Source organism: Copadichromis virginalis, linkage group LG3, assembly GCF_057382275.1.
Source record: "Copadichromis virginalis isolate Kocher_CV1m ecotype Utaka linkage group LG3, C_Virginalis_male_GT1.1, whole genome shotgun sequence".
NCBI classification, from domain to species: Eukaryota; Metazoa; Chordata; class Actinopteri; order Cichliformes; family Cichlidae; genus Copadichromis; species Copadichromis virginalis.
In genome coordinates, this window is record NC_140620.1 from 7,651,479 (window position 1) to 7,666,283 (window position 14,805).

Below are 14,805 nucleotides of genomic sequence, written 5' to 3' on the forward strand. Positions count from 1 at the left end.
CAGAAGAAGACGAGGAGGACGCTAACGGTAGCACCAGCAAATATCGGAAAGGAGATACGATGACGTAATCAGAAAGCGCCGTAGACGTTAGCAAACCAGTTAGCTCCGTTAGCCCGCAATTTGAAAGGAGCTTACTGACAGCTTCGTAGGTCGTGTGGGCCAATGTTTTATCTTGGTAAATGACCCAGCAGCACCTCTGGTTCCTAGCAGCTGTTTGGTTTAGTCCTGGCTCGCCTTCATTATGACAGAGGAAGATGATTTACCAGCCAACTTTTTGACAGAGAAGATGCAGCACAGCAGTGGAGAGCTGGTCCCTCCCGACGGCCTGTGTTGGTTGTCAGTGCTGTTCTGTCTGATGCTGGCTTGTTTTTATGTTGGCAGCTTATATGTGTGGAGGAGTCACCTGCCGAGGTGAGCTACATACGCTTTATAGTGGGGCTTATTTGAAAGGAGAGTCAGTGAACTGCTTTCATTCCTGTATTATTTACCCATACTCAAGTTTGCATCAAGTTTGAATTAATATTTAATTAGAAATAATTGATCAGTCTGCATGTTTGTGGAGCATGTTAAAGAGTCACTGAAGAAAGGCTGGTGGCATCTGCAAGTGAGCTTTTTCACGCGGTTCCGTTCGTTTTATTGAGGAAATGTATCTTCTATGATAATCTTCAGTACTCATGTCACAGTGTGGCTACCAGTGCAGTAATGAAGCAATGACAGCTTCCTTGTTTCTGACTGGATTAACCTGTGAGGAGCTTCCAGGGCTGTTGCTACTTTACCGCCACCTGGGCACACTGCAGACCAGGTTTTACATGTGTCCTTGAACACAGCTGATTTAAGTGGCTAAACGACTCTTCAACCTCTCTTGAAGTTCTCCAGGCCTGGTAATGAATGAATCATTTGATTCAGGTGTGTTGACCCAGGGTGAGACCTAAAACCTGCAGGAGATGGGCCCTAGAGGCCTGGAGTTCTCCACCCCCGCTGTAGACTAGGACAGCTTCTTTTCTCAGGGTGTTTTTTAAACTTGAAGTAAAACTTGGTTCAGTTTTTCACTCACAGACGCACAAAGAATTTCCTGTCATCTGACAAGGGCATATATGGATGCAACAGTTGTCAGATTCTGGGCCAGAGCAAGTATTTAATAACAAAGTGGCCAATTGCAAAAGCAATATTTTCTTTGTTTTGCTTGACTCTGATTGTTTTTCTTTCGTTCCTGTGCTTGTATCAGGGGATCTTGAAATTTGAATGGCTACAAAATAGGGCTGCTAAATTTATGGAATCCTATTTGGCAACGACTTGATGGCAGTCGAGGCAAAAATCTAACAATGCAGAAGTTTGCACAAAAAATAATGGATTCCTTTCTGTGAGGAAAAATGAGTCCTTGGTTCATTCTGCAGCTAAGTGATACTTGTACTACAAAATGTTCATGCTCCACTATATCACAAGCGGCTGGCTCAGGCTTTACTTTGAAGTTGTGTTGATTATGTTGCCACTCAAAATGGACCAGGGCAGAGACTAGATGATGTCTTAAGTGTCACTGTGTGTAAAGATGCATGTATCCTGTCACCTATCATTGTGAATAGCAAACGCCACAGGACTATACTGCGATGTTCATATTAGCTGGCCCCAGTCATATAGGGAAAGAAAATGCAGATTCTCTAACCACTTGTGAGTGGTTTCTGGTAGTAGTTGTGAAGCTGATTACTAAAGCGCCAGTCAAATGGGCCTAAGACCCGTCAGTGACTCTCTGCTTGTTCCTAGGGAAAAGTGTTTATTCCAGGACTGAATGGTGAGTGGTTCATAGCAGTCGTGAGAATGTACAAAGATAGATGAGCTGTATAGTGCTACGCCATAAGTCTCCTTGCTACTAGAGCAGGGCGGCATGGCCAAAAATATATATCACAATATATATTTGAAAATTTGCGATAACCTTATAACTGACGATATAATTTCTGCGAGACAAAGTAAAACTCCACAACTTTACTCGCGCAAAAACCCCCATCATCCATTTATTTTCACTTAAACAAGCAGCTGTTTTTTATGTGCATTAAAGCTGTATAAACATTTAACAGTGCAAATGCAAATTCCTTGCTGACAGTTTAACCAAAAGGCATTTCCAGTAGAAATGTGCTGACATATCCTGAGCATAACCATGTATAATATCCACTGAAGTTAAAAAGAGCTGCTCTGCAACATTAAACTGCAGTGTGCCAAATAAAAAAATCAAATATGTATTTTTCGGACCATAAGATGCACGGGATTAAAGAAGTCCAGACGCCTTTGTTTCCCAGCTCCTTAGACAATAGAAACTCTCCTGTTTCTTCCCCTCTTATCTACTGTGTTTGTACAGGTGTAGAGAGCAGCTGCTTACACCTGCCCACAGAGTCATAACAAGTGGATGGCACAAAGCTAATGCACCAAAACGCTGGCCTCCACCCTCCTGTTTGGTTTAACAACTTTTCTGGGAGGAAAATGTTGCACTGACAGTAACGTCAGACATTTAGCACTGCTGTCTTTGATGGTACTAATGTAGCAGAGACTGTGGCAGCTCATCGTCATCACCACTCCATTCATAGTGATGGGAACTGATAAGTGTTTAGTGATTCACAGATATCACTTATTGATTGTGTTAATGATTCTCACTGGTTCCCTCGAGACATTTACAGGCGTTAGTCTGCACGCTGTGGTCAGAGGTTTGTGCATGCTGGAGGTATTTCCCCTCTTTGTTGTGTTTGGGTCATTACTCAAAATAGCGATCTATCACACAGAACACTGCTCTTAGAGATAATGCAGTACATTACTTAAGTACTCCAGGTAATAGTAACTTTTACACTCTTTGCTGTGTTACTTTCTCTGTAAAATGATCTGAAATGAATTGTCTGATAATTACCACTTAACTGTAAACTGACCCAGGCACCACCACAAATCTCTATTAGAGAAAGATCATGTGTGTGTCCTCCTTTAGAATGCAAGTATGACCAGAAAGCAAAGATGAAAACCATCAACCAAAAAAGGAGACTTTAAAGCACGAGTGGGGAACTCCAGGCCTCGAGGGCCGGTGTCCTGCAGGTTTTAGACGTGTCCTTGATCCTTGAAGTTCTGCAGAGGCCTGGTAATGAACAAATCCTCTGATTCAGGTGTGTTGACCCAGGGTGAGACCTAAAACCTGCAGGACAGCGGCCCTCGAGGCCTGGAGTTCCCCACTGCTGCTTTAAAACGATCACCACAGTGATTTACAAACATGAGCCCGACTGCTCATCACTGCTTTTGCTACCAGTTGAAGGTCAACGTCTGGCTGCTGGGCTCGGATCAGCATTCACTCAGCTTTTTAACTCCTCTGTCTTCTTGGATAGCTTAGGCGCAGCGAGCCGTCTGTGAAGATGCCAACGCTGTGTTAGCAGCATAACGAGGTGCTTCTGTCCCACACATCGTGCTCTTGTCTTTTTGTGCCATAAAAATATGTAGACTGTACCACTAATCAACTGAAATCAGCTGATTGTAGTGTAAGTGCCAGTGGAACCGATGAGCTGAACTGACAAGAAGACTAACAAAGACTTGAACTACTAGGGACCGCTTCTCAATTTCCATCCCTGCTCAGACTAGAACAGCACACCTGCCCCCACAGACTGAAGGAACATCTGTACTGCAGATGTTAAGAGATCTTAGTTTCCTTAGCAACAAGCGACAACTCTGCCCTTTTTTGTATATTTTTTCTGTATTTAGGGAGTAGTGTGGTTTGTTACCTATGTGTAACCCTAGATATTTCTATGTCCAGCCCAAAGACTTTCACAGGCTGGAGAGGAGGCCTGAATCTTTGAAAATCTACTATCATTTCCTTCATCTTACAGGTGTTCAACAGGAGGTCGTTTTTGTGACTTTTACAGGATCCTTATATTCAGAATTCTGTCCATTGTTAAAACCACAATGGCAGTATCATCTGAGTGTTTCTGGATGTGGCAGGACTCCGAATGGTATTTGAAGTCTGCTGTACGCGATGTGAAAGGGGACAAAGCCAGGACAGTCCCCTGTGTTGCCCCCGTGCTGCTCATTAATGTTCCAGAAACACAGTTTTCCAACCTGACTGTGGTCTTTCTGTCAGGTAGTCTGTAATCTCTGTGAGCTTGTCAAAGATCACATGAGTGCCAGATTTCTCCAGATGAGCTCGGGCACGGTGAAGCATGTAGAGGACGGGGGTCTCGTATGTTGTTGACCTGAAGTCACAGTCGGTGTAGAATCAGCTGTTCCAAGGTTTTCATGATGTGCGATGTGCGGGCCACTGCTCTGTAGGCGTTCAGTTCAGCTGGACACTTCATTTTTGGTACAGGATGTTTTCCACAATGTCAACACCTGCTTCATTTGTACTCAGATTAATGACACAGGTGTGAGAGGGGAAGGAGAAGGAGGGAGGGGGGGCTGTGGTGGAGAAACCTGAAATCTGATTAGGACCAAATATTTAAAACATTCTTGCACCAACTGAATGGATGTAAATTGCAGTGACCGTGTGATGCATGCTTCCACAGCTCACATCACCTCCCGGATCACAACGACCACTAAATTAGACACTGAAAACTGTGGCGCTTGCAGACGGTCTTTTGAGTGCTCAGAGGAGAAAACGCTGTATAAGAACCAGCCCACTTACCAGTTACCATTTAAATGGGCAACTTTAAAGCATGAAAAAACTGTTTCACAGCCCGCTGTTTAAATAGTTTTATTACAATGTAAATCCTGCAAGGCAACTGCTGTTGTGAGTTATAGATGTATCAGTAAGACTGAATGGGGCTGAAATGAACCTGAAAACTTTTGGGTTGTTTCTGTCTTCAGCACGACTCCATGCAGCGCGGCTTTTATCATTCACATTGATACCAGAGTGTGTCTGCGACGCATCACTTTACATTTGCAGATTTGTTATTGGTTGGAGGATTTTAATGTGCTTCTCTATGTGTGCATTATTAAACCAAAGCTCCTCCATCTTATCAGCACACAGAAGCTGTTCGTATCTCCTGCTTGTGTGCTTGGGATAACGTTCTGTGCGTGTCCCCTGTCCTCAGGGACCATCCTGCTGTCATAAAGAGACGCTTCACCAGCGTCCTGATTGTGTCAGGGCTGTCGCCCCTGTTTGTGTGGGCATGGAGAGAATCTGCAGGCGTCGTGGTGAGTTGAGATCTTGGATAACTGTGCTGTGTTCCAGTACCTCAGGATGGACATTTTGTGCTGCGTTGTATCACAGTTTCTGTTTTCATTTGTGTGTCAGAATGGCCCGTCTTTGCTGGTTCTCATGGGAATCCGGTTTGAAGGCCTCATTCCTGCCATTATACTTCCTCTGCTCCTCACCATGGTAAGAAACAGCCAGTGTGCTTACCTAACATTACTACTGGGTTAGTACATGTTCATCGTTAAACTGCTTGATTGGAATAGTTTGGGAAAGAAAACATTTATTTTTCTTTAGTTTGAATGATGAAAACATCAGTTGTGGGAAACATGCACGCTTTTATGTCCTTGTAATGTCACTCAGAATAAAATATGAGAATGTATAGAAACAATTTCAAATAATAATTTAAATTGTTACTTTATTAATGCTCACACACTTATTTTCAACCTAAAAATATTCACAAATGTGATATTTATACAAATATACTGAGAACTGTGAATCTGTAGTTAAATATTTTAGTGTTGCTTTCATTCGTACTTACATTCACCTACAACCACAACAGAAAAGTAGCCAGGGAGATGAAGAAAGGAGGCGGAAATACCCAGAGTCTATGAGTTCAACAAACAGGCTGGTGGCAAAAACAAAAAGGCTTATAGTGACTCACATGTGAGGCTTGACACTGAGGAAGGAGAAAAGGACTTCTACCATGTGGCTAGACAGAGTCATAGAGAGTCTTGAACGAATGTACTGAAGAGGTGGAACCTCTTGAGGAGCTGGAGGAAAGAAAAAGGAGAGTGAAGAGGATGGATGGAGGACAGCGAGGGCAACGCTGGCAGCTGGTCTAGATGACATGTCTGTGGGGGTGTGTGGATGTTTAGAAGAGATTTCAGTGAACCTTTTAACACAAGTATTTAGTCTTGGAAAGTGGGAGGATACCTAGAGATAGAGAAGTGATGGTTTTCAAGAACAAGGGCGATGTGCAGAGCTGTTGTAACTATGGAGGGATAAAGTTGATGAACCATATCATGAAGCTATGGGAAAAATTATTGATGTTCGGTTATGAAGAGAGGTGATGATCAATGATCAGGGCGAGGGCTTCGTGTTGAGAGATAACACGACAGATGTTTGTTTTCAGAGTGTTGTTGAAGTATAAAGAAGGTCAGGAGTCGTACTGTCTTTGTGGATGTATAGAAAGCTTATGATGAGAAGGAACTGTGGCCCCACATGAGGAAATCACGAGTTCCAGTGAAGTATGAGGACAGCGAGACAGTGGTGACGTGTGCAGTAGGAATGCTAAAACAATGGTTTGAGTCAGGTGAGAAACTCGAGATGCAAGAAAGACACAGATGCTCGGATTTGTTTGACTTTCAGATTCAGCTTCCTTTACTGTCATTCAGTCAGTGCTCACTGCTGAATGACATTATGTGGACAGAGGAGAAAACATACATTTTATATGCAGCTCTGGTAATGGCAGCAACATCTCAAATATTTGGAAGTACTTTTATTTGTCTGGCCATGTGCTGCAGGTCCTGTTTCTGGGCCCACTCATGCAGTTGGCCATGGATTGTCCGTGGAGCTTCACCGATGGGATCCGGGTGGCCTTTGGTGAGCCAACAAGCTGTGCTGTGTTTTATTCTTGATTCATGATTTTAGATCTGTTTCTAAATTTGGTTTACACCTGTTGCTCTCGCTTCTTCCTCTAGACCCGTGGTTCTGGATGTTGTGTGCCAACGATATGCGGTGGCTGAGGAATCAAGTGGTGGCGCCGCTAACTGAGGAGCTGGTGTTCAGAGCATGCATGTTGCCCATGTTGGTGCCCTGTGCTGGTCCTTCTACCGCTATCATAACCTGCCCCCTCTTTTTCGGAGTGGGTGAGTGCAAGTTTTTTCCAGCTTAGCCACAAGTTGTTTATTTATTTTTCTGTTTTTATTCAGCCGTTTTAAAAACTTCACAATGTGCTGAAATAAATACTCAAAAGTCCCATCGAGAGGGCCGATGTGCGTTTATCATCTTCCATATTGAGTTGACTGGTTCAGCTGCCCGTCACTACCAGATCAACTGCCGCCTGCTTGTTCGAAGGTAACTGCTTGGACAAACTGCCCGAAATGTGTTTACAGAAACATTTCAGGGATTTTGAGTCATTCTGCACTCCAGATGCGTTAATTGTGTTAAATTGTTTTTTTACTGGTTTTACTGTAATTATGAATTACAATAAAACCAGCTAAGAAGAAATAAATACACGAGCTTCTAATTTACAAAATATTGCACCAATGGAAGAAAGCAGTTCTGCATATTTGTTTAATATTGAAAGATGTGTCCTTCTCAAAAATGACTCCAGGATTCCTCGCTGTTACTGCAGGCCGAGTCAGTGCCACCCAGAGTGTTTAGCTCTTAGCTGGAGGAGCAGCAGCTCTGAACGGGCTCAAGAGACACTAACGAGGGAAGCGAAACAAAGTGTCCGTAAACTCGGCGGGGATGCACGCTTCGATTCACCTGGCAAATATACTGCCAACAACACGGATGAACTGCCAGATTTGCAACTTTGTGCTTCTCTAAAAGCTAGATAGGTGACTACATCCCCGGCTGCTTGTGGATCGTTATACGGAGCTTTCTGAAAGAGGAGGCGAAATCTATTTGTATATAAACAAAGGTTGGTGTTTAGATGGCGCAGTGTTGGGAAAGAAACATGCAGTCCCTCACCTAGAGACCATTATCACTGAGTTTAAATCATTTCATACTCCACAGGAGTTCACCTTGTTAGGCCTGTGTTAGCAAAGCATCATATACCGAACACTGAGGACAACACCTGGACTCCCTGCTCGTTGTTCTTCAGACATGAGAATTCAGCCAGCACATGAACTGTCCACCAGGGACAAAAGCACCTCTGTCCTCCATCTGCTGTAGTCTGATCACTGCCTGGTTCATCCTCTCCAGACTTACAGGCAAAATCTGAGCTCTGTCGCTACCCTGTTTACAGGACACTAGCCTTTATACCCACCATTACAGCGCAGGAAGCCCTGCAGTTTTCTTCTGAACGATGGTGTCGCCACTCAGACAATATCGCTGCAAAAGAGCACAAGTCAAACAAAGAAGCCACGACTTTGAGTGCTTTTTGGAAAGTTTTTTCCCCCTAACTTTTGTGTTGATTGGAAGTAGCAGTGTGTATAATAAGTAATACAGAGTGTGTTCCAATAATGTCTGTGTTGAAGTTGCAGCATGTCTGAGTGCCTGCTCTGTCCTCTCTTCCAGCTCACTTCCACCATGTGATTGAGTTGCTGAGGTTCAGACAGGGCACTCTGTTGGGTATTTTCGTCTCTGCAGGTGAGAACATCTTTTTCACTGCGTTTATTGTGACTTCATCACAGGATAGCAGGAAGATGCACTTTTGTTCTTCTGTTTTGCACCAGTGTTTCAGTTTTCCTACACGGCAGTGTTTGGAGCCTACACAGCCTTCATCTTCATCAGAACAGGTAAGAGGCTTTCCTTCACTATTCTTGTTCTTGGAGCGTCCCGTCGGCCCGGCGCTGGGTGGTATGATTAAGTTTGGGTTTTCTGAGCCGGGCAGTCCAAGCCTGGGCTTAAGAGCGTTTACAGAAATGTTGTCTGTCATCAGTCCTGAAGCAGCAATTAACCTGAGATAAACTAAATGAAAGAAACTTACCAGTACGTCATTTTAAAATAAAATGCACAGATCAGCCATCGTATGAGCCAACAGATGTGCATTACTGGGAAAAATATATCTGCTGTATGTGAAAGAGGATTTAAGATCATTTGTGCATAGCTTTCAACGTTGAAGTGCACTGAATGTTTTTTACAGTTACAAAATAATTGAAGGTTTACTGAATATGGACAAGTTTGATTTGCCATATATGGTGACATGCAAAAGTTTGGGCACCCTTTTCCTTCATAAATGATTGGTTGTTTGGATCAGCAGTTTCATTTAAATATATCATATAGCAGACGAACACAGTGATATTTGAGAAGTGAGACGAAGTTTCTAGGATTTACAGGAAGTGTGCAATAGTTACTTAAACTAAATCAGGCAGGTGCATAAATCTGGGCACCCCAACAGAAAAAATACATCAATATTTAGGAGATCCACCTTTGCAGAAATACCGCCTCCACTTCTTATAGCTTCCAATGAGAGCCTGGATTCTGGTTGAAGGTATTTTGGACCTTTCGTCTTTACAAAACGTCTCCAGCTCAGTCAGGTTTGATGGTTTCCGAGCACGGACAGCTCTCTTTAACTCACACCACAGATTTTCAATAACATTCAGGTCTGGGCTGAGATGGCCGTTCCAGAGCGTCGGACTTGTTCCTCTGCATGAACGCCTTAGTGGGTTCTGAGCAGTGTTTCGGGTCGTTGTCTTGTTGAAAGATCCAGCACGAGTGCAACTTCAACTTTGTCACTGATTCTTGAACATTGTTCTGAAGAATCTGCTGATACTGAGTGGAATCCATGCGACCCTCAACTTTAACAAGATTCCCAGTCCCTGCACTGGGCACAGCCCCACAGCATGATGGAAGCACCATCACAGTTTACTGTGGGCAGCAGGTGTTTCTCTTTAAATGCTGTGTACTGTTTCTGCCATGCTTTGTTATGCCCAGATAACTCAATTTTAGTCTCATCAGTCCACAGCACTTTATTCCAAAATGAAGCTGGCTTGTCCAAATGTGCTTTAGCAAACCTCAAACCTCCGTTTGTGTCATGTGTGCAGAAAAGGCTTCTTCTGCTTTACTCTCCCATACAGCATCTCCTGTGCAAAGTGCGCTGAATAGTTGAACGATGCACAGTGACTCCATTTGGTGTGTGGGTTGACTCTGACTGTTCTCACCATCCATCGCCTGCTTATCTAAGGTTTTCCTTGACCTGTCACTTCCGGCCTTAACTAGAACTGTGCCTGTGGTCTTCCATTTCCTCACTATGTTCCTCCCAGGGGAGGTGATAGCTTTTTGTATCCTTCCCCTAAACCATGATGTTGAACATGGTTTGTTTTCAGGTCATTTGAGAGCTGAGGCTCCCAGGTTGCTGCTCTCGAGAGAAGATGCAAAGAGGAGAAAAACTTGCAACTGGCCACCCTAAATACGCTTCCTCATGGCTGGATTCATCTGTGTATGTAGGTCAAGGGTCAATGAGCTTACCAAACAAATTTTATGTTTCAATAATTAGTGCTGAAGGCATCCAAACCAATAAAACAACAACGCGGGTGCCCACATTTATGCACCTGCCTAACTTAGTTGAAGTAACTATTGCAAACTTTCTGTAAATCCTGTAAACTTCATTTCACTTCTCAAATATTGTGTTTAAATGAAACTGCTGATCCAAACAACCAGCGATTTATGAAGGAGAAACATGAAAATTATTAACTTATTAACTTATAATTAACTTTTGCATACCACTGTAAAACCTAAAAATAAAATGTTTTCCATATTAAACAGTCGTATATAAAGGCCTATGGTATATGTAGTTAACTGTTCGGGACACTGCAGCCTGCAGCTTGTTCCACAAGCCTACGTCATAGTTTATCCTTGTCTCCAGCAATATTATATGTGTGGGATTTAGAGACATTAAGTTAATAAGTGTGATGAAGTAATTTAATTTGCTGTAGCAGTTATGTGCTGGACGTTGGTGTCATTGGCCTTGGATGAGTGTTTAAAGTGTCACACAGTGCACAGGGTGGCCAGTGTGGCCTTGCAGTGTGGAGCAACTGCTCCGTCTACCAGTAGCTCATGTATTTAGTGTGCCTGTTCATCGTACTGTGGTACTGAGGTAGGTTACAGGCCGGCAGTTGGATGAGAGCGCTCTCTTCTGTATATAAACTATACTCTTCATCACTCAGCAGTTTGGTGTCCAAGCTTGCACATTAGCTGATTATCTAAAATTCTTTCCTCTTGTCCAAAATGTTCTCTTCTGTCTTTAAAACACAGTTTTAATATTTTCAGTTACAGGATTTAAAGGATTATTTTTAAATCAAAGCATTTGTTTTTCGCCTGTCACAGCTGAATGGGAAGCTGACGGAAGCTGTAACGCTGTCAACCAGTGGGAGTAAATGGCTGTTTTTTCTGTCTGTTACAGGCCACCTGATTGGTCCGGTACTTTGCCACTCCTTCTGTAACTACATGGGTTTCCCTGCCATCAGCACAGCTCTGGAGCACCCTTACCGACTCACTGTCCTCTCCTCCTATTTGCTGGGGGTCCTCCTCTTCTTTCTCCTTCTGTTCCCCTTCACCGACCCCTCCTATTACAGCCTCCCAGTCTGCACCCTCACCTCCTTTCCCAGTTCCTCCTGCCTCTCCTGATCCTTGTCCCACCCTCACATTTCTACTGTTGTCAAGAAGTAATTGAGGGTGTTTTTGCTTTTTTGACTTGTTTTTTTTTTCCTCATTAGCGTTAAGAGTTAAGGTCTGTTGGGCCAACAGTGACGACTCTGTTGCCACAGAGAGGGGAGGAACTCTGTAGACCTGTTCCTCGGTCTGTAGACACTTTGTTTGTCTGTATTTATGTGGCACCAGTCCTGTAACTGGTTCTCATGGTGTGCAGAAGTTAGAGTCGCGTTGCTGAGACTAAGCTGAGAATAAACTGGGACAGTCGATTTCCAAAGACAGCTCATGTGTCCTACACTGCCACACAGATACAGGATAGTGCAGCAGAACTGACATAACACAGATGAGCAAGTTGTCCTTAGAATGCTGGTACATCTCTGTGATAAGGTACCACAGTATACTCTGTGATGGACTCCATTCGGTCTGACTCGTTTCCTGTGAGTCTGGTTTGCTGCACCTCATGTTTTCATTATTACGATGGCTGCAATCACCTCACTGACATCACAGGACAGGTTGGAAACAAACGTACTTCCTGCTCCTTTCACCTGGCTCGTTGTTTGTGAGAAACATGACTAATTTATATTTTCAACAAATAGTCCGTTGTATATTGTGTATGTGCAGAGCGATTGCTAAGTTGCTCACGTCAGTTGCTAATTATTTTCACTTTTGTGCCAGTTTTCCACGGCAGGTTCCAGTTTGTAATCTAGTCTCTGTTTAAAATGAGATTTCTTAGACTTTCCTACATCGTATGTGTGCAGACTGAGTAGGACTCATTTAATTTAGCTTCAACTAAATCAAACCCCAACACTTTGGGCATAATTTAAGAGAGAAGCAAGCAATGTGAACACGCTTTACTACAAACAAGAGCTAGTCAGTGTTGCTGAAATTAGTCACCAGTACATGCCCAAAGGACAAAAGGTTTGTCGCTGTTTTAACCATCGTTCGCCATCAGCAGGCAGAAATACAAGCACTCAGGATTGTCGCTGTTGATGGCGCCCTCTTAAATAAACCAGATTATGTAAACCACTTATTTTTACATCATATTGAAGCCAAACAAATACATTCAGCAAAAACTGAATAAAACCCAAGTAAACAGGAAGCTTTGAGTAAATCTCAGTGACCTCAAGGTCCGAGGTCAGGTTCTCTAACACTCTTGTGAACACAAAAACTATATCATAACTAAGTCGTCTAGGATTTTCAAATTGATGCAGTTGGTGCGTCTACTAAAAATCCTGAAAGAGTTTGATTCTCAGTGACCTTGACCTCAGGGTCGGAGGTTTGATAGCAAATGTGCATCTATAAGTAGCTCTGGCAGCAGCTGGTATTTTTAAAGAGGGTAGCATCTGTGACCAGTCAGTGACTAATAAGATGATAAGCCCCAACTGGGAAACTCCTGAATTGAACCCTGAACGGCACAATGTGCAATGTACAGAGGTACATTTCATTAAAGTGCAAAGTGGTTTAGATACTATGGTTTAACTATTACCTGATCTGTGCATGATTAAGAATAATCATGAGAGAATAGTTACAACAATCAAACTCAAGCTTTAGCTGTTTGCACCAGACTTCTGTGACACAACAGTGTGCCCTGACCCTTCTTCTTAGTGACAGACTGGTACAGTCGCCCAGTGTCTCTGCTTGCTTCATGTCCACTAGTAAGCCAGTCACAGGTTAAAGCTAATGTGAGACTGGAGAAAACAAACAACTAAACAAAAAACCCAGAAAACTTGAAGACACAAAGCTGCACTCTTACTGTGAAGACAAAGTAGATTGCTCTGACCTTCAGCAATAAGTCCTACGTATGGAAAAGCTTGTAGATTGATCTTCAGTCAGTGAAATATGTCATTTTTGTTCGTATCTAATTCCAAACATTTTTCATGTGGCGTGTCTTGTCTCGGCCTTACCTCCCTGAAGCTGTCAGTCGAGGGCAGCGAAGCACTTTGGGAAATGCAGAATGAACTGATTGTAAGGAACAAAGGACCTTTCAGTTCTGTTTATCATCCTGATGGCATCAGTCATCTGGTACTGAAAAATCATTTCCCTCGAACTTATCTCCTTGTCTGCTTCCTACTTTGACTCATAAGTGCTTGATTGCTCTGTTCAGTCCAGGCAGGTAAAAAGCGACGTGCACACCTGATATTCACTATTATAGCAGAAACTTGGAGCAGTGGTGAACCTTCCCAGAGTGGCCAGCCTACTAATATTAGACCAAGAGTGCATCAATGACTCACCCGGGAGGAAACAAAAGAACCCAGAACAACATCTAAAGAATTGCAGGCCTGACTTTCCTCAGTTAAGGTCAGTGTTCGTCATTGAAGAATACAAAAAGAGGAAAAAATGGCCTCTGTGGGAAAGTTCAGAGGTGGAAACGAGGGCTGACCTAAACAACCACAAATACTTCTGGGAAAATAGTTTGTGCACCTGTGAGACAAAAAGTCAAGCCTTTTGGAAGACTACCCTCTCAGTATATCAGGTGTAAAACTAACACTTAATTTCCTACAAATAACATCATGCCAACAGTCAAACATGGGTGGTGGTGGTGGTGTAACTGTCAGGGCTGCTTTGTTGCTTCAGAGTGAGCAACATGACCTGTAACGACGCTGTTGGTGGTCGAAAACCTTTCATTGTGTCTGAATTAAAACAATTTTGCAGAGAAGAATGGGCTGAAATTCCTCCACAACAACGTGAACAACTCTGGTTGTGTAGTTATTGCTCCCAGTACTACACAACCAGTTACAATATTTAGGAGGCACCACTAGACACACCGTCTGCCAGTTTCCATGTGGCTGTGTGGTGAAATATTTGACTACTTACCCCAGTTTATTTGTATAACTGCTGAATAGAAACAGTGCTGGCCTGGGCGTCAGTTTCACATTGATGTTATGATCCGCCCTGTTCCAAAACACAGCGCCTGAACTTTTTATTAATGGGGTTTTTCTTACATTTTACTGAAAGGTCTAGAAGATTATATTATTATTTTATTTTCCAGTAATACAAAATAGTGTGCAGAGTCCAGTAGCCTCGTGAAGGAAGACTTAATTCAAATTAGATCCAGTCTGGTAATCAAGTCACACACTGTGCTGGGTGATTTACTCACGATTCTTTTAGTAATATCAATTTACAAGAGTCAATCCACAAACAATGCATGCCAGTCAATTCAGTTGCATTTACAGATAAGGGCAGGAACGATTGTCCCCAGCTTGTTAGTATTTGTTTTGGTCTTCACAACGAGCACTGTATGGTTTGGGCTGTCGTGTTGGAAGACGAAACGATGACCCAGGTCCAGTTTTGCTGCTGACTGCTTGAGTTGTGCTTTATCATCTTCACATATCCTT

General features: G+C 43.1%; 2 protein-coding genes across 2 annotated transcripts in view; one reads left to right on the top strand and one right to left on the bottom strand.

The window, feature by feature from the left end:
- Window positions 1-14,805, bottom strand: part of peli3 (pellino E3 ubiquitin protein ligase family member 3) — a 62,413-nt gene that overhangs the window by 41,711 nt on the left and 5,897 nt on the right. The gene's annotated exons all lie outside the window — the stretch shown is intronic.
- On the top strand, window positions 34-11,739 carry rce1a (Ras converting CAAX endopeptidase 1a). Its single transcript, XM_085443550.1, has 8 exons — window positions 34-411; window positions 5,046-5,148; window positions 5,249-5,332; window positions 6,673-6,751; window positions 6,850-7,017; window positions 8,396-8,467; window positions 8,554-8,616; window positions 11,223-11,739. Exons 1-8 carry the CDS (start codon window positions 242-244, stop codon window positions 11,444-11,446), a joined length of 963 nt encoding a protein of 320 aa, XP_085299676.1. The 5' UTR covers window positions 34-241; the 3' UTR covers window positions 11,447-11,739.